At 53.8% G+C, this 24,713-nt stretch overlaps 1 protein-coding gene across 5 annotated transcripts in view; it reads right to left on the minus strand.

The window, feature by feature from the left end:
• Positions 1-7,137: 7,137 nt before the first annotated feature.
• The window catches only part of ATOH8 (atonal bHLH transcription factor 8), a 32,065-nt gene continuing 14,489 nt past the window's right edge, over positions 7,138-24,713 (minus strand). For all 5 annotated transcript variants that reach the window (XR_011526410.1, XR_011526409.1, XM_008529262.2 and 2 more), the window contains one exon: positions 7,138-8,207. Coding sequence is in view for 3 of the 5 variants with exons in the window: in XM_070573704.1 (XP_070429805.1) it covers positions 8,137-8,207 (71 nt within the window). In the remaining 2 variants the exon portion in view is untranslated. The remainder of the gene's footprint in view (positions 8,208-24,713) is intronic.

Here is a 24,713-nt window from a genome sequence, read left to right on the forward strand (position 1 = left end):
GTTTGGGGCCCAGGTTGGAAATCTCTGTGAGGGACCTTAGAGGTCACAGAGCCACCGTCTGCTTGTACTCAAGAGGGATCACACACAGAGTTGAAGGTCGGGTCAAGCTGAACCCCAGGCCTCCAGATTCCCAGAGGGGCCTCTGATCTACCCCAGTCACGGGAGGCTCACTCTGGGCGTTTCCTCACTGGTCTTTCCCAGATCCCTCCATTTGGGAGAAGAGCTGCTGCAGAAGGCCCTCTGAAAAGGAGATGGAGCCCAGAGAGCACTCATCTTTGCCCATCTTTCCCGGCAACTCTGCCTGCTAGAAAGGGGTCTCTGTGGGAGGAGCTGGCACAGAAGGGCAGGGAGGGTCAGTGGTTCGGAACAGCCTGTCCAGCTCCCTGGAGGACCAGGACAGGGTGCACCTGTGAGGCTGCCAAAAGGGGGCCGGGGCCTCTCAGCAACTGCTCCCCTCCAGCTTGGCTCCTGTCCAGTCCCGTCATCAAAGCCAGGAAAGGCAGCCCTGACAGATGTCACCAACGCTGAGCTGTCAGTCATCACAGCAGGTCCCCACGGCACAGCAGGGCCACATGTCCTGTGAGGGTTAGAGGACAAGGCTGTCCCTCGCTTTCCCCCAGTGCTGACCACTCATCACCCCAATCGGGGACTTTCTGGATGACTTCGCATCTTGGGACTTTAGCCTCTGCCTTGAATCGGGGAAACTGAGCCGACCAGAGCCCTCTGGCAGTGCCCGGGGCAACGGTGCCAGTAAGAAAATCCCAGCCTTCCCAAAATCCAAACATTCTAGTGGCTCCGTACACCAGCAGTCCCCAAACTGTCTTCCAGGGACCACCCCCCCGACTTGGTGTCCCATGAGAGATGGGGGCATGAAATAAAGAATAAGTGCCCTCCATCAACAGATAGATGAACAGACCAAAGGCAGCGTATACGTACAAGGGAACATTATCTGGCCATAAAACGGAATGAAGCTCTGATGCGTGCGACAACATGGATAGACCTCGAAAACATTATGTTTGGTAAAATAAGCCCATCAGAGAAGAACAAACATGTATGACTCCACTTATCTGAGGTCCCTAGAATAGGCAAATTCATATGGACAGAAGGTAGAAGAGAGGTGACCAGGGGCTGGGGGCAGACGGGAAGGGAGGAGTCATTGTGTAATGGGTATAGAATTTTTGCTGGGGATGATGAAAAAGTTTGGGGTCTAGATAGTGGTGATTGTTACACAACATTGTGAATGTATTTAATGCCACTGAGTTACGCACTTGAAAACGGTTAAAATGATAACTATTATGTACCGTATATTTTACTACAATAAAACAATTTTTTTAAAGAATAAGCACACAAATAAGTTTGGGACACACACAGTTCTCAAACTTAAGTGAGTTTTCTTACTGCGGGACTTTTCAGAGCCTTTGAGCAGGGGCTATGTTGTGCTGTGATCCCCAGAGGAGAGGATCACTGAAGCCTTGGTTCTTCGAAGGCCTAGTCCTGTTCATCTTAGGCCTGTTCCCCAAATTACAATATTTGGCTGCCTAGGATGCCTCTCACACCCAGAAGAGGCACTAAAATCTTTGTCAAACCCTTTGCTCTGATTTTTGTTTAGAATATAAGGTCAGCATAGCTATCCCAAAGTGTACCCAAAATCTTGGGGGGTTTTTTGTTCTATTTTCTTCTCCAAAAATGGAGATTTGTTTCCTGGGACTTGGAAGCATTTTGAGTTCTTTGTTAAAAAAAAAAAAAAGTGTTTGTTGCATGCATGTGTGTGCGTGCAAGAGGGGAATTCTCTAGAAACTTCTGGTCGCAGAGCTGGAAATGAAATTCCAGAGGGTGAATGCATGTTGTCTGCGGGCCAGATGGCTTTGAAGATGGTTTGAGGTATGGGCTGGGCAGAGGACGGGGCTAAGTTCAGGGCTCTGCCTGCCTCTAGGGGGAGGGGGCAGGTTCTGTCCCGTCCTCTGTTCCCGCGCTGTTGCTATTCCATTGCGTGACCCTGGATACCCGCTCAGCTGAGGCTGGGTGAGCGCCCCTGGCCAGCTGCCATATTTGCTCGTGACCTTTCCATTGGGCACCATATTTTATAGTCTCATGTTTTCAGGCGTGGGTTTGGTGGTGACCTGGGGTCAGGTGGGGGAAGTTAGATTGAAGAGAAAAGACTGGATTCAAGCCCCAGCTGTGGGACCATGTCGAGTGAGTCACAGCCCAGAAATGTGGTGTCAGGGAGTGAAGCCAGAGGGGAAAATATTTATAACTGCCGGAAACATGATGAACCTGTCAAAAATACATGAAATCAGCTAAATAAATTGAGAAGGAAAAGGCAAGGTCTTGTTTGTTTTTTTTGCGAGTGTCGACGTTAAAAGAAAATCGTCAAGAATGAGAAACGTGATTTCTCTACATACCACTGCCTTGTGTGAGTGATGTTTTGGGGAAACTGAGGAAAGGAGGCTGTGTTCCCTTAGCTGAAGCAGGGCAGGGAGAAGGGATCAGCCCTAGGAAGCAACTAAGCGAGATCACGACTTCAGTGGACCCAAGAGATCAAAGCCAGAGATACCCATGAGACATAAGCCCCCGGGAATTCTCAGAGACCTGGGGCGGTGCTGGCCTTCCCACTGAAGATGGGGAGGAGGGGAGCTGTCTTCTCTCCAATATGTACAGGAGAGCTGAGTCCTAGGAGGGCAGGAGATGCCCCTGAGCTGCTGGGCGAAGCAGGGCCTCTGTCTGCCCCGGGTTCTGGGACGGAGCCCCAGAGAAGCAGGGAGCCTGAGTGGATGCTGTACAGAGGAAAGTTAGGTGAAAAAGGAGCTGTTTCCACCGCAGCAAACACGAGGGCCAGAAAGAATCCTGTTTCGTGGGCAGCCAGAGAAAAGGAAACTGGGACAAAATTGAGAAAGAGGGGTCGTGAACATCTTGGAACCGGATTCAGCCAGTACCCCCGGCCGGTCAACCTGGGGGTCACAGAGACTGGGGAGAGTTGGAGACAGCGGAGGAGAGGATGGGACCGTCCCTGACAGGTCCAATGGGCAGTTAAGGAGCCTGAACTTTGACCCAGAGGAGGGACTTCAGAAATAAACCTGTATCTATCAGCCAAAGGGGAGGAAGGGGACCAGATCAGAGACAGGGAGGCCAGCCAGGAGGCGGCCACACAGCCCCATGAGCTACAATATAGGTGACCTCCTAACATATATTCAGTCACATCATCCTGCTGGTGCCCAGGAGGCTGGCCTGAGAGTGTTCCCGCCTGTAACTTACTCCAGGGAGGCCAGGGGACCAGAATGCAAAGAGAGCGCATCTCTTCAATTGATTAATAGTGACTGCCTAGAGCACTATCATGAACTCAGGCAACTTCGGGGCCCAGGACAAAGGGAGCCAGCATTGATTAGTGATGTCTGAGCGGGGCATAAGGGGATGTGGCAGTGTTCATTCACTTATGCAAACACACATACTCAAACAAATGTTTATTCAGCATTTACTACAGTTAGGCACATGCATACGAAGCTATCCTCTTTGCAGGAGCTCAGTTCTCGAAGGTTCAGCCACAGAAAGAGGGAAAAGCCCCGAGCCCAGGCTCCATTCTGCTCTGGACCGGCTCCCTTGGAGCCTCTTCAAGGCCTTGGAAAGGCCTGTGTCCTCTTCTCTTGGGGTCTTGAACAAATTAGCTGCTTGGTAGTTATTTGTGGAAGAAGGAAAATAAGTAGATTACCATATTTTCCAATTTTTATTCATTTACTCAACAAAGAAACCCACATAAACATTTTGAAGGCCTTTTCAAGGTTTTGGAGATGAATTAGACCCAAGCTTTGCCTTCTAGGAATTCATAGCTCCACCTGGAGATTAGATAGGTGCCAGAAATCTGTAAAACAAAGTTGTTATTTATAAATCCAAGTTCCTTGGGGTGCCTGGCTTCAGGAGGCAGACGTAGCTTGTCTGGCGTCCAGGGGACCAGAGGGGAAGTAGATGGGAAGGTGAAAACCCGTGGGGCAAAGGGTGAGGCATGCGCCCCTCCTGCACCCCACCCCCGTGCCCCACAGGCAGGGCCCCATCCGCACCTCCCTGTCCTCCTGGAGCCTAGAAACAAAGCAGCTGTTCAGGTGAGGTGGCCGCAAAGGTCGGAGTGAGACAGGCAATACGAATCCACTTGAAGGAAACACTTGGAGATGTCGGAATCTTGCTCTGAAAAGGCCAGCCCTTTGTCACCTGGGCTGCTGGCAACGACCCCTTTGTAGTTCAGGAGGCCCCATGGAAGGAAGGAGGCAAGTGCAGCCCCTGCTCAGGGCCCCGCAGGCCTCCCGTGCTGCCCACAGCATGGCGCCTGTCTCAGCTAATCAGCTGCACCCTCGCCTCTGCCCTGGGTTGCAGGCATACAGGGACTCTGTCTGCACCTCCAGCTCCCTACAGCGTCCCTGCTCCTGGCTGTGCTGCCTAGCTCCCCACCCCTGGGACCTGCCCACTCCTGCTCCCCACTGGCTTGTGAGAAAGGTGAGATGGGGGTGGAGAGGGATAATTGGGAAAAGAAATAGGACAGCACAGGGCCTTGGAGGACATGGTGAGGTGGAGAGAGCAAAGGAGGAGGTCCCAGAGACAGGAGAGACTATGCTGTGGGGAGACAGAATCCAACGGGGCCCGGGCCGAGCTGTGAGCCCAGAAAGGGGCCCAGGGACTTGTGGAAGCCCCTCCCAGAACTTAAGCCTCTCTTCTGGGAGGGTCCGATGCCAGGAGCAGGAGGCAGTGCAGCCCGTGTGCAGTGTTGGGAGAGTCTTAGGCTGGGCCTGCACGCTGAGAGAGCTCCGGCTCCTGGGGCCCTCCGTTGTCCTTCTGTCCTGTGGAAAGCAGGAAGCGTGCATGCTGCAGGAACCAGACGCACATGGAGGGACACACACCGACAGAGTGTACACACTCACACAGGTCCCCTGCATCTCTAGAGAGGGGTCCCTCATACCTCTGTGTCTGGTGGCTGATGAGCCATCACCGACACACGGGGCCAAGACCCAGAGCAAACAGCGAAGTAAAGAGGGTGTGCCACAGACAAGTCTGCCGGCAGCTCTGGACCACAGACTCTCGAGGGACGGGGACGTCCTCCCAAGGCCCCCAAAGGGGGGCTCCTCAGCAGGGTGACATTGGTGAGGGTCTTCCTGCTTACATAAAACTGTCTGGAAGACTGCCGATGAAATGTGAATCTATCTGAAATGGAGTTCCCTTACCTGGGAATGTACGCGAGTGTGAATCTGGGTGTGCATGTGCACACAAGAAGGAGTGTATGTGTGTATGTGTGTGTGCACAAGAACACAAGCTGCTGTACTGGGAAAGAAGCTGGAAAAGGAAAGAAAAGCATGGACTTTTAATCATTCACACACCCACACACACGCATCCATCCACATTTTTGGCACAGACTGCACCCCCTATCAGTGAGTGTAAATCACTTTTTTGGTCAGAGAGCTGAGCCCACTTAAACCAGTGGCTCTCAAACTTGCTGCACGTTAGAATCATTTGGGGAGCTTTCAAAAGTCCCAATGCCCAGGCTACACTCCAGACCAGCACATCAGAATTTCTGGAGATGGGACTCCGGCATTAATACTTGATATCAATATTTAATAATCTCCTCAGAGATTCCAACGTCCTTGCCAGGGCTAAGTGTCCGTGTGCGTAGAAAGCTGTTCTTCCATTCCTCTGCACAGAAAGCTTCTATTCATCCCTCAAGACCCAAGTCACACGGCTTCTTTCTAGGAAAACCCTGATACCTCTTCAGGTGAGCTAGTTGTCTCTTTCCTGAAGCTTTCAACAACATGTTAGTCATCTGACTGTATAACAATTATTTGCTTGTCTGTTGGTCTGTCCCACCTACTGTTCAGAACTATGAGCTCTGTGAAGACAGCTGCTCCGTGGGCTCCATCTCTCTAGTCCCAATACCCAGCCGGTGTCTGACATGCAGCTGATGATCAATAGATGCTTCAGAATGAAAGGGAATCTGTAGTGAAGGCCATGAGCAGAAAGGGGCGGGAAGTGAGGGCCTGCATTGTTTCTGGGTGGTGAGGGCATTGGTCTGGTCCCCTGGCAGCAGGATGGGGGTACTCCCCCGACCCTTTAGTGACAGAAAGGGTCCTCTTATGTCAACAAGTTTGATTGATGCGGGTTGGTCCACATTTCCTGCTTCCTCAGGAAGTGCCACCAAAGTCACTCAAAAGTCCAGAGGGACAACTGAGTGGGGCTGTGACCTGTGCCCGGACTCCCTGGGTGACTGACCCTTCCTACCTGTCCCCTCTCAGCCCCCATTCCAAGCCCACTCGGTCCGTCCTGCTTCCAGACAGCTTTGCTCTGAGGAGCGCTCGGAGCAGTCTGGGTCCCCTGCCTTTCTGCTGATCCAGGACCAGCCCACACACCTTGGTCCTTGGCAAGGGCCATGCCTGGGAAGCCCCAGTGCAGGAGGAGGAGGCTCCTACAGCCAGCTCAGCCTTCAGACACTCCAGCCTCCGCCCAGGAGCCAGAGCAGCAGACAACAAGGCGACCAGGGGCAGAACCAAGGGATGGATGTCCATCCTGCACGGGTGCAGCCTTCTTTCCTCATCACCTCCTCTCTCCGTGGGCAGCCCTGCCTCTCCTACGCAGCCCTTCCCCACTGACATTCCTTTCCTAGTTCTTATTGCCCCTCCCCATCCCCAACGGGCCTCTACTGTCCCCATCTTAGGCCCCCCGAGGTGAAGTGATGTGAAAAGGCCACACAAACGTCCGGCTGGGACTGGACTACGGGGTTAGAAAGGGGTTAAGAGCAGAGGATTTAAAGTGAGGCCGTGTGATTTGAGAACTGGCTCTGTCACTGACTGGCTCTGTCTTCTTGGGGCCTCAGTTTCCTCATCTGTAAACTGGGATCACAAATATAGCCCCTCACCTCATAAACTCGTGGTGCAGATTAAGTGAGGTACCAAGTGGAAGAGCTCCTCACAGGCCTCCTGGTCACTAGTCCAGCCTGAGGCCATGGTGGGGCCCCCTCACCCACCCCACACAGACACACGCACTCCCACAGCCCACTTCTTGGAGGGCTCTCAGCCTCCAGGCAGAGCCCAACCTCTCCCCTCCCCCACAACCCCCTCAGTGACCGGCCCAAGTCCTGGTCACCCACAGAGTCCACTCAACACAGGCAAGTGATTTCTTTACACGTTGGGGCTTTTACTTCAATTTGAAGCAGATGGTTGAGCACAGATGTGAACAGCTTTGGCCTTTTGAGCACAAGGAAGGAGCAGGCCTTGGCTTTGAACATGTCCCCCTTCCCCACAGACTGGCCCATTCCCCTGGTCCCTTCCCCACCTCTGTCCCCATGCACAACCTGTAACAGACCACTGGTCCCCAGGCCGGGCACCATCTCGTTTGCCCAGCCAGGAGGGCAGGCCCCCGGCAAGGAGTGGCTGGTTGGGCTGGCTAAGCGAGCAAAGACCCTTAGGCAGGTCACCCTGGGGCAAGTCCTGGGGGTGGGGTACAGGTGGTCAATATTGCTTCTTTCCCTCCTTACTCCCTTCCCATGATGCTCAGGGCCCAAGAAGGAGCCTGGGCCCAGGGGACACTGAGAATCAGGGTCAGAGGCCTGGGCAGCCAGTGGGAGGGACAGAATGGGCTGGGATCTCAGATCCACTCCCTCCAGGCACCCCCACCCTGCCCCTCACAGCCTCCAGAAGGCTTATCTTGCACCCAGCGGGCTCAGGGCCCAGTGTAGAAAGAGAGTTTCGGGTCAGAGGGTCAAGCGCTTCCAATGGTCGCCAAGTGTCCATCCCTTCCATGAGTCCCTAGTGGAACCGCTGACTCGTCTTTGGCTTGAGATGGGACTCGGGCAACAGGAGAAGCAAAAGTCACAGAGCAACCGTGTGGCTTTTCACTGTGGGGTTTTCTCACCACATTTTGTTCAGTGTCTGTCGAATCTTTGGCAATGAATCTCTGCAGCCAGACGGTGGGCCTCAGGCCCCGGGCGGGGGGAAGGCTGAGCTCTCCCCTCCCCACCAGGTAGAGGGCAAAGTGCGAGGTCACCGCAGAGAGGCCGGGGGAGGGCAGAGGGTGAGAGGGAGGCGGGCGTGCTCCTGTTCGACCCTGAGAGGCGGCGGTCTGAGCGTCTCATGGCATCTTGGAGAGGAAGGTGAGGCTGGACTGGTGAGCTCACCTCCTCAGGCTTGACTGGAAAGAGGGCCCACAGCAGTGTCCTTGGTCTAGCCCAGGGCCAGTCACTCCTGAAAGAAATAATCAACCATCAGAATCAGCCCCTCCTCATCCTAGCTCCTGTTTCTGGAAGGCCCGAACTGTACAAGTGCTTGCATCCCCAGCACCTCCTCTCATGTAATGCTCGCAGCTGCCCTGGGAGGGACTTGCATGGCCCAGGCAGGGAACAGCATCTTGAGGGGTTCAGTAAGTGGCAGAGCCAGCATTTGGACCCAAGACTGACTGCCTCCTGAGCTCACATCATCTGGTTCCTCTCCCCTCTGCATTTCAGAGCTACTGCTGATTTTGTTGGTTTGGGGGATGGGCTGGACCACAGGGGGTGGGGGGAGGGGCACTCAGGGACAGCCAGTGCTGATACCACAATCCCCTGTCACCCCTCTGAGGGATGTCAGAGTTAGTCCTGCGCTCTACGGGAACAGCCAACCACAGCTCCCTTTCCCCTACACTGTTTAGACAAGAGTACTACACCAGGAGTCAGGAGACCAACTCTAGTTGCAGCCCATCCACCCGCCAGCTGGGTGACCTGAGACAAGTCATTTAACTTCCTGTCCTCCATGTCCTCATCTGTAAAATGACACAGCTGGAGTGGGTTAATAATTTTAAAACTTTCCTTTGAGCAGTAGAAATGAAGTCTGACCTGTGGAATCCTAAAACAGAAAACAGATAAACATAGGATCTTTTTGGACACCATGTCTTCGCGGACAAGGGAAACAATAGAAAGAATAAACAAGTGGGATTTTATCAGACTAAAGAGCTTCTACACGGCAAGGAAAAACAGGATTGAAATGAAAAGACAACCCACCAACTGGGAAAAAACATTTGCAAATCATATATCCAACAAAGGGTTAATCTCCATAATATATAAAGAACTCACACAACTCAACAACAAAAAATCAAACAACCCGATCAAAAACTGGGCAGGGGATATAAACAGACACTCCTCCAAAGAAGATATACAGATGGCCAACAGGCACATGAAAAGATGCTCATCATCACTAATTATCAGGGAAATGCAAATCAAAACTACACTAACATATCACCTTATACCTGTTAGAATGGCTAAAATAACCAAGACAAAAAATTACAAATGTTGGAGAGGTTGTGGAGAAAAAGGAACCCTCATACACTGCTGGTGGGAATGCAGACTGGTGCAGCCACTATAGAAAACAATATGGAGGTTTCTCAAAAAATTAAAAATAGAAATACCATATGACCCCACTATTGCACTACTGGGTATCTATCTAAAGAACTTGAAATTAGCAATTCAAAGAGACCCATGCACCCCTATGTTCATTACAGCAGCATTATTTACAATAGCCAAGACTTGGAAGCAATCCAAGTGCCCATAGATTGATGAATGGATAAAGAAGATGTGGTATATATATACAATGGAATACTACTCAGCCATAAAAAAGACAAAATTGTCCCATTCACAACCACATGGATGGACCTGGAGGGTATTATGTTAAGTGAAATAAGCCAGACAGAGAAACATAAACTCTGTATGATTCCACTCACATGTGGAAGATAAACAAACACACAGACAAAGAGAACAGATTAGTGGTTACTGGGGGAAGGGGGTCGGGGTGGGCACAAAGGTGAAGGGGCGTCCCTATAAGATGACTGACAAATAATAACGTGCAACTGAAATTTCACAATGCTGTAAACTACCATAACCTCAATTAAAAAAAAACAGATAAACATAGTTCTGGTCTATGTGGAGCAGCGGGGCAGGGGGGACATGGTGGGGGAGACCCCGAGTCCTATTGCATCCCCTCCAGCACGGAGCCTGGGGCACCTCTGAGAACCCAGGGTGCCAAGGAGCACAGTGTGAAAACCACTAGGTTAGACCATCTTTACGCTCCTCACAGTCCTGACCTTCAGATCGTCCTCTGGCAGCTGAACTTGGTGTTGCTCGAGAGAGAAACTGACCGGAGCGGGTGACTTGCTACCGGGAAGGGACAGGAGAGGGGAGCGGTCATGGGGGCTGCTGGGACTTTAGCTTTAGGGGGAGGTCAGGGCTGGTGGGGAGGCTCTGAGAAGGTTCCCAGTCTACCCAGAAACACGCAAAAGAATAACAGCGATCCCTTAACCCCGCACAGCACTCTCCTAAAAATGCAGCTCTGCATACTTCTCTTTCTCTTCTTACAACAACCTGAACAAACAGCTAAGTACTTATTTTTGAGGCAAAACATCTGTCAGGCATCTCCACATGCCAGGCAGCTTTCTCACAGCCCTGTCTCAGAGGTGAGCGATCCCCTGCCCAGAGAAGGAAGCGCCACAAGTTGGCAGCACCAGGATTTGAATCCAGACCGGCAATGTTGCTTCTACCACACAGAGGCTGCTCCTGCTGAAATGGAGGCTCAGGGAGCTGGGACGGAGCCAAACCACGAGGCTGGAGGGCCCGCTAACCACAGGCCCTGGTGAGCTTCTAGGCCTTGGGGCGGCAGCTGGGCAGGCAGCCAAGGTGAGAGGCTGGGGCAAGGCTGGAGGTGGGGTCCAAGGAGGGCGAGGGAGCCGGGCCAGGAGAAGGGAGCATCCTCCAGCTAATAGAGGCTAAGAAGGGAGAAACGAAAAGTGGGAGGAGGGAGCATCTTGATGTGGTGAGTCCGGGCGCACATTCTCCGAGCCCACGGTGCAGTGCGTGGCTGGCCCCAGCAGGAATCTGCTTTTTGTTACCAAGTCTGAGGAGGAGGATTAAGAAGCGGAAAGGAAGCCCGTGGGGATGGCACTGGGTCTGTGGTCCATGGGGTGATTTACAGCCCACGTCATCCCGGCGCTGGCTGCCTGGGCGGGCCCTGCGGAGGAGTGGGCCTGGAGTCCTTGTGCAGTCTGCCTGTGGTCTGGGGGAAGGCGTGGAAGGCTGGGTCGGCTGGAGCCGTCCCACTGGCTACCCCGTAAAGGCAGCCAGCCTAGCCCCCAACCTTCTATTAGCTCTCAGACTCTGCTGAACATGGCTGCCACCCACGAGAAAGGAGACGAGGTTTCTCTCACCAAGGCCTGACCTTTCACTCTTGAACCCACGTTTTCCCTGGTGTCTACACAAGATCTGCATTCCCACCACCCACCTCGACCTAGGAATCCTAGCACATACAACACCGTCCAAGGAAGCCTTATGTCCATTGAGCGTGGTGGGAAGAACACTGGGAGGCCTTAGGTGCCAAGACCTTCTCTGTGATTAAGCAGCTGTGTGACCTTGGGGAACTCATTCTCCCTCTCTGTGCTTTAATTCCTTTACTTGCACAGCAAGGGGATTAGCACTCTCCAAAGGGTATTCTGCCGAATACTAGCCAGGTGAGGTATATCCAGTGAGTCTGGGAAACACCACAGACTTTGGCCCCATCTTAGAAAGTCACTATGTATATTAGCATATCAAAGGCTCTGAAAAGTCCTGCAGGAAAGAAATTCGTGTGGCTTTATTTACCCAGTGTTTTCCCAACTCATTTGATCATGTGATTGCGACTGCATTCTGAGGAATAGAAACTCACTCCAGCTTCCAGTAAAGGGAAGCTCATTTAAGGCTACAAAAGAGCATTTCACAGAGGCCGGGGAAAGTGTCAGGAAAGGCAGCAAAGGTCCTGAAAACCTCAGTAGGGGCAATCTGCGGCCCTGCCCTCCAGATGCGCCCCCCAAAAACAGCACTCGGCCACTTTCAGGTCTCTGCTGCTTTCCTGCCTGCCTACCAGCAGCCGGGTCTCAGCATCCCAACCCCACGCGCCCAGCGGAGGTAGCCAATTGGTCCAGCTTCAGTCAGATTTCTTTCCCTGGACCAATATTAGCCGTGGCTGAGGGACAGGAGACAAACCTGTCGATGCTACCACTTCAGAAGGCACTGTGTGCGTGCGGTGTGTGTGTGTGTGTGTGTGTGTGTGTGTGTGCGCGCGCATGTGCATAACTGCAAATACAGGGGAGGAGGCTGGCAAGTACCTCCCCTGTGACAACCACACCACAAACCCCTTGTCATCCTTGTCATGTAAACTGGCAATATCCTGCATCGCTCCCTGTGAGAAGCCCAGTCAAGAGGCCCTCTCGCAACAGCCCCACCCCCCAGCCTTTTGTGGGTGGCGTTTCCGCTGTGGGCCAAGGCTCTGGGTACACCTGGGTGAGGCTCTTGGTTCACTGTCCTAAGAAGCCCCCCGTGTCCCAGCCCCTCACCACAGAAGATGCCCTTTAACACTGTCCCGCTGCTAACATAAACTTTGAAAACAACTGGACAAGAAGGCCTCTCCCGTCCCTTCCCTGTCATCCGACGCGCTGAGTCTGATCGAGGGGACTTGGTCAGTGTGGCAAAGTGGTTGAGCTGATCACGTTCAGAAATCACCTTTTTATCGGTTCCCTTGTTTGTGGTCAGAAGCTCAGCCCCACGAGGACAGGGACGTGGTCTGCTTTGGTCCCTGCTGTAGCCCCAGTGCCCAGAACAGAGCCCGGCACATGGGAGCATCTCCATAAGGACTTGTTGAGCGAGTGAATAAATATTTCCATTTTCTTTTCTGTAGCTTCCATCTACCATGGGATCCGTTTCCTATTTCAAATGGACCACTGAGCACTTCTGTCAACGTGCCTCCGCATTAGGGGACTTTTTGGTAATTGTTGTGAACCCTGGAACAAGTCTGGATCTTTTCTGCTCTCGTTCACTTCCAGTTATTTTATTCCTAATTATCCTCCTCTGCTTACGAGGCCCGTCTCTGGCTTTAAGTGCACTGGTCTCCTCTCTCCATCACTTCTGTGTGCTGCAGGGTAATTTTAACACTTTGGGGGCATTTAAAAAATGATGATATCTGCCTGCTAAGTTATTTTACTTTTTAAATTCATTTTCAGTCTCTGACGTCCACATGACCTATCTAATCATTTTTCACTATCTTCAAATTATACATTTTTCTATATTTAAGCAATTTGGATACAGGCTTCTACCTGCAAAAAAAAAGATGTGCAAAGGGATTGAAATCCTGACAGTTGTTTTTGTTTTTGTTTTTTACTGGTTTGTCCTAAAAAGAACAGTCAAATTTCAAAAGTTACTTTAACATGAAAACATGAAAGACCAGTAGGGAGGACACGGGAGAAGTATTTTTCAAGATCCACACGATTTGGCATGATTTTACCTTTCACTTTTAAGCACACTGCTGTGTGGGGTCGAAAGGGGGTTCCTGTTCAGGTCTGAATGCTGAACACTGAGGATCATCGTGGCCTCAAAGTTAGCAGGCCGTGGCGCTCTGGGCTGGCTGGTTAACCTTTCTGAGCCTCAGTTTCCTCCCCTTTAAAATGAGCATAGTGATAGTACCCACCTTCTAGGTCAGCTGCAAAGAATCAATGAGACAACAGAGCTGCGCCCCTGGTAGGGCCTGGCGCACAGCGGAAGCGCTAGAAGGCGCTGGTTCCCGCTCCCGCAAAGAGCTGGGTCCTCAGTTTCCCCGACTGGTGTTTGAAAACATAAAATGGCATCACAGGCTGAAATGTCTCAAACAAGTAACCAGAAATAGTCACTTTGAGCCAATTGTCATCTTGAGCAATTTGCTTTCAACAGATTCTCTTTAAAAAATATACACGATTTTTAAAATTATATAAGTCAAGTCTATCATCTGATAAGTGGATAACTAAAGTGTGGTAGATCCATACAACGGAACAGCATTCAGCCATAAAAAGGCAAGAAGTACTGCTACATGCCGGAACACGGATGAACCCTGAAAATGCTATGCTAAGTGAAAACAGCCAGACCCAAAAGACCACATTTCATATGATTCCATTCACCTGAAATATCCAGAACAGAGAAATCTATAGATGAGAGGTTCCCTAATGCTGGCGGAAGGGGATATCTGAGGGGTAGGAGGTGATTGCTAAAGGGTTTCTTTTGGGGCTGATGAAAATGTTTTAAAATTGACTGTGGTCATAGTTGCACATATCTGTGAAAATACTAAAAACCATTGAATGGTACACTTTAAATGGACGGACTATAATCTCAATAAAAACCTCAATAATTTTCTTAATTGCATAGGTACTTCATGTTAACTACAGAAAAATTAGAGAATACAGAAGAGGGAACAGAAGAAAAAAAATTTAAATTACCTCCATCTCCCCACAAGGGAAAACCACGGGTACATTTGGTGGCTATTGCTCCATATCCTTTCCCCAGGCTTAGGCACACCCACAAAGTACTATATGAAAGAGGAGTCACGTTGTGCAAATTGCACTGCAAGCTGGTGTTTGTGTTTTCTCTAACACTCTAGCCATACATCTAGGCATTTGGGAGACCTGTTCTCACATCTTCTCCAAGGGCCAGGCTCTGCCGTGGTTATTCTGGGCACAAGCACAGGCCTGGGCTTCTGGCCCCCAAACTTCCCAGGGAACTGGAAGCAGGTACGGACCAGCCCACCCCCAGCACCTCCGCCCGCCTGGCCTGGGCGCCATGGGTGACAGGCAGGAAATTTATGAGCAGTTGGAGTTGGCTGCTATTTGCCAAGGGCGGGACAATGGCGTGAATCAGGGATCACACTGTGTCAGGGCTGGGAGGGCCCTCTGAGGTCGCAGGCATCGAAGAGATGCAAAGTTACGGCCAGAGCCCCTTGTGAGTCAGGAGAATCCGCCTGGGTACCACGATTTGGGAGAAAAGTTCATTTACTCAACGAAGATTTATGGCTGTCCTCCCGGGTGCCAGGTCTGTGGCAGGCTCTGGGGTTAGAGTCGCTGCCCTGGGGCAGCTTACAGTTCTCCCCAGGGAAAGCCAGGAACCACCGTTGCTGGAAAATGCTGTGGCCCCCGCCCATTCTCTGCTCTGTTCCTCAAGACCGCTCAGCAGAGAGTGACAGGCTGCAGGCGCTCCCAGCTCCAGCCTGCAGACAGCTGCGTGCTGCTAAGAGGTCGCCCTGCCCCGCAGCCCCCAGGTCCCAGGGACGGGGCCATGAGCGGTCCGGCAGTCTAAACCCCTCATTAACGGAGGCCAGTGGATAAGTTCAAACCTCAGAGCCAGTCAATGACATACAGAAGAACTTTCCTACCAGAAAGAAACAATCACCACAGCAGACAATGCCGAGGATGAGAGCAGGTCACCTGGGGCCCCCTCCTGTGCTAAGATGCTAGACAGGAGCCAGGTCCCAGGCATCCCAGGCAAGCAGAGAGTGAGCGCTCTCACGGACCCCCCTGTCCTGAAGCCTTGCTTGGAGTTACTCTCGTCCACTGGAACCTAAGCTCTGGGAGGGCAGTGTTCTGTTGGCTGTGTCCCTGCCGTCCCCCCACTCCAGGACAAGGGCCAGCTCAAGTCCAGCCTCTTAACCCCCTAGCCCCCACCTCCACTGCAGGCTGGAGAAAGGGTGTTTCTCCCCTGAACTCCGGAAGCTCGTCATACCCACTCCTCCTCCATCCCCGTGCGCCACGGGGTATTGTCCGTGCGACTGCCATCATCCCCTCACTCACCCCACACACCTCCACCACGAGCTCCCGAGGGAAGGCACCACGTCGTCCTTCTGCCTGGGGACAGAAGTGAGTGAACTGGTGCTCAGAGCTACCATTTATTGAGGGTGGCCTCGCGCCAGGCACCACACTATGCTCCTCTGCCTGTGCTGTCTTACGCCACCCCTGGGAGGAGCCATCTCTGCTTCCATTCTGCAGACGAGGAAATGGAGGCCGGAGCAGCTTCCTCACTCACCCGAGGTCATCCTGCTAGGATGCGCAGAGCAGACAGACCCCTTGACCCTGAGAGAGGTCAGCTTCTTCACTGGCAAAGGGACTGGCAAGTCCCCAAGCCACCCACCCAGCTGCCACCTTCCTTGGTTCTAAGAAAATCTCAGTCTTTATCCCCTGGAACCTAAGGGAAGGTGGCCGGCCGTGGGAGGCCTGGCACTCCCAGAGCCAGAGCTCACGAGGAGCCCATGGGCCTGCAGGGGACGGCCAGGGAGACCCGAGGGCCCCGCCATGCTGACGCCTTCTTGGGCTGTAGGCCATTCTCTCTGGCTGCCAGGCTCTGTTTCCCTCTCCACACTCTGCCTGTGTGTCTCTGTGCCAACTCTCTCTTGGCCTCGCCTCTGTTTATCTCTCCACATCCATCAGCCTTTCTGTCTTTTTTGGCCCCCACCCCACCCCACCCACAGTACAGGGCACCGTGAGGGTCGAGCTGGCCCCGGTGAGGCCTGAGGCCCAGCTGCTGCATCTTCCCATCTGCTTCCCATCCTGTGAAGTTGTCCAGCCAATTCCACTTGGCGACACGCTGCTCTTCCAGGCCCCAGAAGCTTAAGGAGCCCATGACCTTGCCCCACAGCCAGAGGAGGCAGGCAGGCTGCAGGGGAGCAGACAGCTGGGTAGACAGGTGGCCCAGCCAGGTGAGGAAGGCCCCGCTCCCCCACAGCTTCCCAGCGGGCCCTGACTCATGACCCTCACACAAACACCTCCCCACACTAAACACACACACACACTCCCAACCACAGTGTCAACGGATCCCCATCAGGCCTGCCTCCTCCCCGGCTGGGGACCGCTCCCCATCACTCTTCTGCATCTCGCAGTGCCTCCCCTCCCTAGCCCTGACCACAAAGTGACAGCAGGGGCGATGGGGCACCAACAAGACAAGCCAATTCATGCCAAAGTGCTGGCTGGCAAGCCTATGCAAAGACCATCGTGTGTCTCCAGGACACCCCAGAAGAGTCTAGCTGTGGATATTTCAGGACTGGGGGGGCAATAATGGCTGGCTGGGAGAGGCGATGAGGGCCCTGGACAGTCCAAATAATCAAACAATTTCCACAAAAGCAGTGTGCAAATACAGTTTTAAGTTGAGAAAAACACCTCCCTGTGCCCCTCCCTTCATCCCTAAGCCCCTCATAGCTAGACTCTGGGGCCACTATGGGATCCAGGCAGGGGTGGGACATCTTTGATTGGGGCTCTTTACTCACTGCCACCCTGTCCATCAGTGACACCACAGAAGTAGCTTCCAGCTGCACAGGGAGAGGCCAAGACCGGGAAGAAAAACAATTCTTTCGCCTACATACACACGCACATAGTGCACACACATATACTCCCACACGCACACATGCATGTGCAAATGCATACCCGCTGACAGGCAATACAGCATGGTGGTTAAATGCGTAAGTTACAGCATTAGCTGGCCTCTGTCTGAATCCTGACTTCTCCATTTTACCAGCTGTGTGACGTTGAGCAAGTTACTTAACCTCTCTGTGCTTCAGTTTTCACCCATAAAAAGGTAATAATAGCAATGTACTGCATGAAGTTGTAGAGAGGATTAAAGAACACAATGGCTGCAAGGACAAGCACTCAGCATTAGGCAGCCACATGTCAGAGCACACATGTGTGTGGGTCTCCCCCGCTCCCCATTTGCCCATCAGCAACTTCAGGCAGGAACTGTGTCTCCAATTTAGATTGCTAGGGCCCCACTTAGTCCTGGGCACAGAGGAGCCACCCATTAGATATGGTGGAAGACAACTGAAAACCCCTCAATTCCTCATGCTTCCATTCATTCAGCAAATATTTACCGATCGTGTAGACCCTGCCAGACTCCACTGAAGCACTGGAGATCCCACAGGGAGCAAGACCGACAAGGACCCCACCCTCCCCACGCTGACCCCAGGAGCACAAGCCGCTCTGCAGAAGCGAATTTCTCTAGAGAAAGGAAGCCTCCTGTTTTCTGTGCCAAAACAGCCTGGGCACGTTCTTCCCCGGTGATTGATGCACTTCCCTGCATTCTCGGTCAGACGTTACTGCGTGTCCTTCAGCTTCCTCTTGACAACTCAAGGTCGAGCCCAGGTACATCCGTCTGGGCACTGGGCACAGAAGATGCCCCAGGTCCTTGAGGCTCTGGGGCCCTTCACCCCGACACTAAATGGCCTCCAGCCTCCTGGCTCCTCTGAGCCTCTGGCGCTGCCCCTTTTGTTCTCCGTTTCTTCCCACACCGTCAGGCCACGGGCTGTGATTCCGGGGGCCGTCCCTGCACCTGCTCCGGGAGCTGGCCTCACGCTTCTGTAGGTCGTCTCTGTTCAGCTGCTCTGATCTGAGAGACCAGGGAGTCAGGCGTGTAAGAACTGTGTGCAGACTAAGACAGGGGGACTCCAAAGACGTCCCCACGGGGCCCTCCTAGGAGCTTCTGCGCACAGCCTTTGTGTCATTAAGCTCTGTTCCAAAGGGCGGGGCGTTTGTTTTGTTCTCCAAAGTGACCCAGCACCTAGAATAATGCCTGGCGTATCGTAAACACTCCAAACCGGTGCATGTATGTGCTCACACACAAGGCAGACAGCAAAGGACAGACCCGGTGGACTCTGCCTGGCAATGGAATCAAGTCCTTGGTGGGCAGCCCAGTCTGGTATCCATTCCCTAAGTCACTGGATGGGGAGGGGACACTCGGGGTCCCTCTGCCCACCTTTCTGATGGACCAGCAACGTCCTCCAGGAATGCCCTCTGACTGTGCAGTGCTTCCAGTCCAGAAAGCCCTTCCACAGCCATCATCCCTTGTCACCTCCTCACCACGGATATTTTTATCCACGTTTTATAAGGAAAGCAAAGCCTGGAGAAGGCAAGTGTCTGAGGTTACAGAGCTCAAGAGCAGCTGGGCTGGGACTCAGACCCACGTCTCCCAGTGCCGGGTCCTGCGCAGCCAGACACCCCCTGCGGCTCTCCCTTCACCTTGGGGAGAGCAGAGGACAGCGATGGTCTGATGCAGAAGCACTTGTTTCCTGGGGTTGGACCAGCCTGCCTCGGCCCCGCCTGCCTGGCCCAGCTGTGCGCCCTGGGTGATGCCCTTCTCCGGGCCCCAGCCTCCCATCTAGCTCCCAAGGTTAACAATGTGGACCTCAGGAGGTCGGGCCCCTGGAGGCTGCTGTAGGATTCAGGAGAAAAACGGGCACAAGAGGGCTCTGCAACTCGGAAAACACTACGCAGAGGTACAAGGTCGCCGGGTGGCCTGACCTGGTCATCTAGGCTCTCTGGATCTCAGGGCCATCAACGTAAAATAGGGCTATTGGCACCCACTTTGTAGAGCTGAGGTGAGGAGCGGGCAAGCTCGTGGAAGTGGGGTTCTGGCATTGTGGTTAAGGTTATGACATTGGTTAGCCCCACTGGGAAGAAAATCACCCTGTCACCATCAGGGCCGATCCTCCAAGGATGAGCCAGGTGGCTGTTTGCCCTGCTGCTCCCCCCAGCTGAGGGACCCTGATGTCTTTCTCAGTTTCAGAGGGAGAAATCCTTCTTTCAGGGCAGGTGGGGGATGCCTGGGCAGGACTGACCGAACTGGTGAGGAGACATGCTCTTTGCCATGAGGCCCCCACTCTGTCTTTGGATGTCATGTGAGGATAAAGGGCTTGGTGCTGTGGCAGCCACTATGTAGCCATGAGGTGAAGACCAAAAGAAGCCTGGAACCCAGGGAGCAGCTGCCTCCCTTCAGCTTTCCTATGAGAAACAGGAGCCCCTCTTTGTTTAAACTGCTACTTGAGGGGTTTCTGTGATCTGAAATGCAGAGCTTTCCACTGACTCGAGAGAACAACAGTGCAAGCTCCCCACACAGGAGCCTAGGGGAACCCAGGGGCATTTCCCTAGCTGTGTCCTGAAGCCCCTAGTTCACCCTTCCAAGTCTTTGCCTTCAGTACAGGAACATTCCTCCCCAGCTGCAAGGGTTTTAGCTGAAGGAACGGTGTGTTATTATTTGGGGGCCTACTATGTGCCAGGAGCTGGGTCACAAAGATGAAAGGGCTCACAGTCTAGCTGGAGAGGCAGCACTCAACAGACACGATGTAACGTAACATAATGTGGTATAGGGGTTCTAATATCACATAATATATGTCACATATCACCTGAAAATATAACGTAATGACATAAAATGAGCCCCAATATAGCACACAGTAGAGTATCACACAATATTTTATATCATTACATCACAGTATATCATAGGATGCTCTCCTTCAGGAGACCATCACAGCCCTGTGGTGAGGGCAGTGAGGGGACCGTGCAGTGGGGCCCTGAGGAGGAGGCTGGGGTAGGGGTCAGGGAGGGCCTCCAGGAGGAGTTGAGCTTTCCAGAATGAGCAGGAGTTAGCCAGCCAGACAGGGGAGAAGGGCACTGCAGGCAGAAGGGACGGCATGAGCACAGAGGCCAAAAATAGCCCCTTTGGGCGAGGAGTTCCGTGTTGCTGGAGTGTAAACTGGGACACAGGCAGTGACCGGCTGGAGCCAGGTCACTGGGAGGGGGGCAGGGTCAGGTGCCATATAAGGGAGTCTGGCCTCTACCCTTGGCCTGAGGGGAGCCCCTGAAGGGGTGCTGAGCAGGGGAGGGAGGTGGTCAGACCTGGCTCCCGGCAGAGGTGCTGGGAGGGGCTCAGGTGCAGACGGACTGAGCTGGGGAGCAGCTGGGCAGCCGAGCCAGGCCCCAGGTGGCCATGAATTCCGGGCAGAGAGCAGGAGTGCCGTGAAGGGGGGAACAACTCCCTACTTCGCCCTCTAGAAACATTTACACTAGGAGCTTGAGGAAGGCAGTAATTATAATTTCCCCGCGAACCAGCTTTCTGGTCCACTGGGGCAGGGAGAAAGGGGACGACATGCTCAGGGCCCGATGGGGAACCAGGGCCTGCTAGTGCCCTTGTTCCAGACCTTCCACTGTGCTGGGTACAGGGGCTCAAGGCTGGGCAGCAGACATGGCAGGTCTGGTCACACCAGTGGGAGGGCAGCCCTGTCCTCTGGAAGCCTCGTCCTGAAGAGCAATTTCAGGTCACTGGGCCGACTCCACACTGTCACTAGGGACCTGGGCCGAGTGGCCACTCCTCCTCCCCCCGTATCCTCCTCACCTTTGGCCCCATGAAGACCAACCTCTCACATAGGAGACACGGGAGGGAGGGCAGAGTTTACAAAACAATGTCACATCCTTTGTGTCACTGATCCCTGGAGAGATCCGGGAGGCAGGCTGGGCATCTTCCAGATAAGACACTTGAGCAAGGCCACCCGGCGACACAGCCCCGAGGCCAGAGCTGAGGCTACGCAGAGTCCAGCCCCAGACACCTGCCCACAGAGGCCACAGCGGGAGGGTGGGTCTCGGCCCACGCTGAGCCCTCCAGACGGTGAGATTTATTACCCAGAAATTGCGATAAACATAAATATTTGGTCCTGTGGGAGCTGCTGTCTCTCCAACTGAAACTGGGAGGAGAGGAGAGAGGAGGGAGGAAGGCAAGAGGAACGAATATGGGGCCTGAGTAAAGTGCAGATGAAACACACAAACACCCTCCAAAGCCCAGAATCCTCGGCTTGTAAAAAGCTGGCCACGCGCCGTGGTGTGGACGACAGGCTTTTCCCACTGCCTGGGTGAGGGGCTGCTGGAGCTTCTGGCTCTCACAGGACAGTGGGAGGCAGGCTGTGGTAAAGAGGTGCAGGGAATCGAGAAAGGAAAGGAGAAACCCCCAGTTCCCTGCCCCTGACCTGTGCCCCCCATAACATCACCACCATCTGACACTCAGGAGGCGTCCCTCTCCCCACCTCCACTTGGCAGCCCCAGGCCTGACTCTCAGCTCCTCTTCGGGGGTCCCAGGGGTTGTGAGGAAGGCGGCCAGGCCTTGCCCCCTTCTCTCCCCGCCAGAGCTAGCCTCCCAGCTCCCAGCCCTGCCCCAGCACCCCATGGGCCCCGGACAGGCCACCCGGGGACTGCTCCCAGGAGGCGCCCAGATTCCAGGCAGACATCTCCCAGAAGCTTCTGGCGGGGGAAGCAGCCAGTTCTTAAAAAAGGCTTCGTGTCATACCGCAATCAGCTGAGGCGCCCAGGCACGGGGGTGATATTAATGCCCCTGTTCTCCCACAGGCTCTGACGGGCTGATGGGGGTCTCCGGTTATCTCCGGCTCCCGGCCCTCCCTCTGTGTGGACACTGTTCGCACCTTTATGCTCTGGTTTATGACTTTCTGCTGCCCGTCCAAGACCTGAACACCAATGGGCCGGACCCTGTCCACACTGCATCCTCCCAGGGACCTTCCGCCTCCAGCTGAGGTTTTATAAAAACAGCCACTTCCAACCATCCCCAACTTGAACAGCTTTGAGAAGCAAAAAAAAAAAAAACTTCGGCAGCATCCAGGAGAGCTAATTAGGTGGCCTTTGGGCACCTTAGAGGAGGAAGAAAAGTCACAACGGGTGTTAGAAGAGGAAGAAACAACATTAAAAGAAAACGAGGGGAAACAAAATAAAAACCAGAGATAAAAAGTCAAGAGAAAACAGCGGCGCCTGAGAAACACGAATTCCAGCCGCCAACTTTTACGGCATCAGCCCTGTTATTCATAAGCGAGTTTCCTCTCTCACAAAGGACCTTTTGCACGGTTTTCCCTGCCGCCTCCAAACCAGCTGCTCACGCTGTTGTATCCTGAGTGATGATGAGGCTCTGAAAGGGTTTTTTGGGAACAGATGGCCAGGGGAGAGCTGGGGAATGTGCCAGCAGAGGGCTGGGCGGGCTGCCAAGGCCTGCGGTGACTGAGTGCTTGGGCTTCCAGCTCGCGTGCTTTCCCTGCCCTCTGCCCTCCGTGGCGCCAGCAGGCCTTCCCAGCGAGCGCTCCGAACATCTGGAGTCTGGGGCTGCCAGGAGGGGGGGCCGCGGCGGCCGGGCGGGGGACCCTCTGTTCCAGCGGAGCTCCCATGGACTCACCACCAGGCCCGCCTTGCAGAACAGCTAATCAAAACCACAGCGCCCGAATGGGAACCAGGCATGCTCCCAGCTGCAGCCAGAAGCCGCCAGGCGACTTAACCCGGTGTCAGGCCCCGCTGGCAGTGCAGCGCTGGGGGCGCTCGGGCCGGTGACACCCCCCAGCCCACCCCACCCCGCGCCACCCCCAGCGGGCTATTGGCTCCCCACAGCTAAATGGAGCCTCCACGTGTGGCAGCCCTGTCGCTTACATAAGAGCTGCTGCTCCTGGCAAAGCGCTGCACCGGGCACCCGCTGAGATCTCCCGGGCGCAGGCCACCCTGCCAGGCAGGGGGCGAACTTCAGGGCCAGTGGGCCTTGGACTGAAGAGCTCGGAGCTTGGAACCAAAGAGCCATAGGCTCGAAAGAGCTCCACCACTTCCCAGCCACCTGGCCTTGGGCATGTTACTACCCTTGTCTTGGCCTCAGTTTCCCCTCGGTGCAATGGGGGAAGAGGTCTTCACTGGTTGGGGCAGTGTATAAGGGGTAGAGACAATGTGTGTGAGGTACCTGGCAGCCATGGGCACTCACAACACAGTGAGTGTGATTGTTGGTGATAGTCTGTTTATCAGCATTATTACTGTGTACAGCCAACACTCTGCATGATCTGGGGTATGAATCTATGAATTTTAAAAGCGCAGGGATTTCTGGGTTGGCTGCATGCTTGCCTCCTGGTAAAGGCACAGGACCAGGGGTTTGCCCTTGAGTGCTGGAGAGACAGGTGTCCCCAGCTCAGAACTATTCCTCCTCATCTGCCTTTCAGCTGGCCAGTCATTCATCCCCCCAGGATCTGCCCTCTTCTGGGATGTTCCTTTCTGGGGCTCCCCATGAAGCTGTTACCCTGTAGCTATCGTCATGAGATCTCCTTTCTGGTTCTCATGAAGAAAATGCCAGCCCTTTCTCATCCGGGATCCTGTTTAGTCCTTCCAGCAAGGCGGCAAGGAAGGTATGTGGGCTCTCACCTTACTGATGACAGAATCAGGGATCAGAGAGGGTAGGTAACGTGCCCAAGCTTACACAGCTAGGAAGTGCCAGTGCCACAACTCAAACCCAGGTCTCAGCCCCAAAGCTCTCCCCTCTACCTACCTCACAGTCTCGCAGAGAGGCTCTCTGTTGCACTTTCGCGTGCGTTAAAGTTAAATGACAGCACCATAGGGAACTGAAAAGAACTGTGGAGTTCTCTAGACTTAACCCCCTCCCACACAGACACCTTTCTCCAGCATCCTGGATCGAGGGCCACCGAGCCTCTGCAGAGAGGCACCCTGGCTCAAAGCGGGGTTCTCTGAAGGGTCTCTGCATTCCCAAGGGTGGTCAGTTAGAGCTTCCTGCATCTCTTTCCCACGTGACTTTCTTAGCATCTCGTTACGCCTGAGACCCCAAGTCTTCATTCACACACAGCGTGCTGGGAGAAGGGTGAGAGCTGTGAGTGCGCATCAGAAGGGGAGCAATTCGAAAAAGAGAGCAGAGGAGGAGGGGGTGGAGAGAGTGTGAAAGGAGAGAGGGCAGGAGCGCCCCAGCCTCTACCCGCCTCGGGACCACCCAGGGAACATCAGAGCACCGCGGTCAGCGTGCCGGGGAAAGCCAGCTCTGAGCTCACCTGTGGGACTCCCCAGCCACTGATCCCTCCAGCCCAGGCCCCGCCAGACGTGTGGACTAACAGTGTCAAGTGGGAGAGGAGAAACGGCAGCTGAGAGAACACTCCGTGTTAGAACCAACAGCTGGCGACAAACGTCTATGTAATTGGAATGCCAGAGAAAATAAATTGCATCCACTTTTATGACTAGACGGGAATTTGATGGTGGTTTCCCACCCACCCTCCTTTTTTCCCCAGCATAGATGGACTCCGTGGGCTTTGAAAGCAAATGGTATTTAACTCGGTAACCTGGCCCGG

This window comes from Equus przewalskii, chromosome 14 (assembly GCF_037783145.1).
Source record: "Equus przewalskii isolate Varuska chromosome 14, EquPr2, whole genome shotgun sequence".
Classification (NCBI taxonomy): domain Eukaryota; kingdom Metazoa; phylum Chordata; class Mammalia; order Perissodactyla; family Equidae; genus Equus; species Equus przewalskii.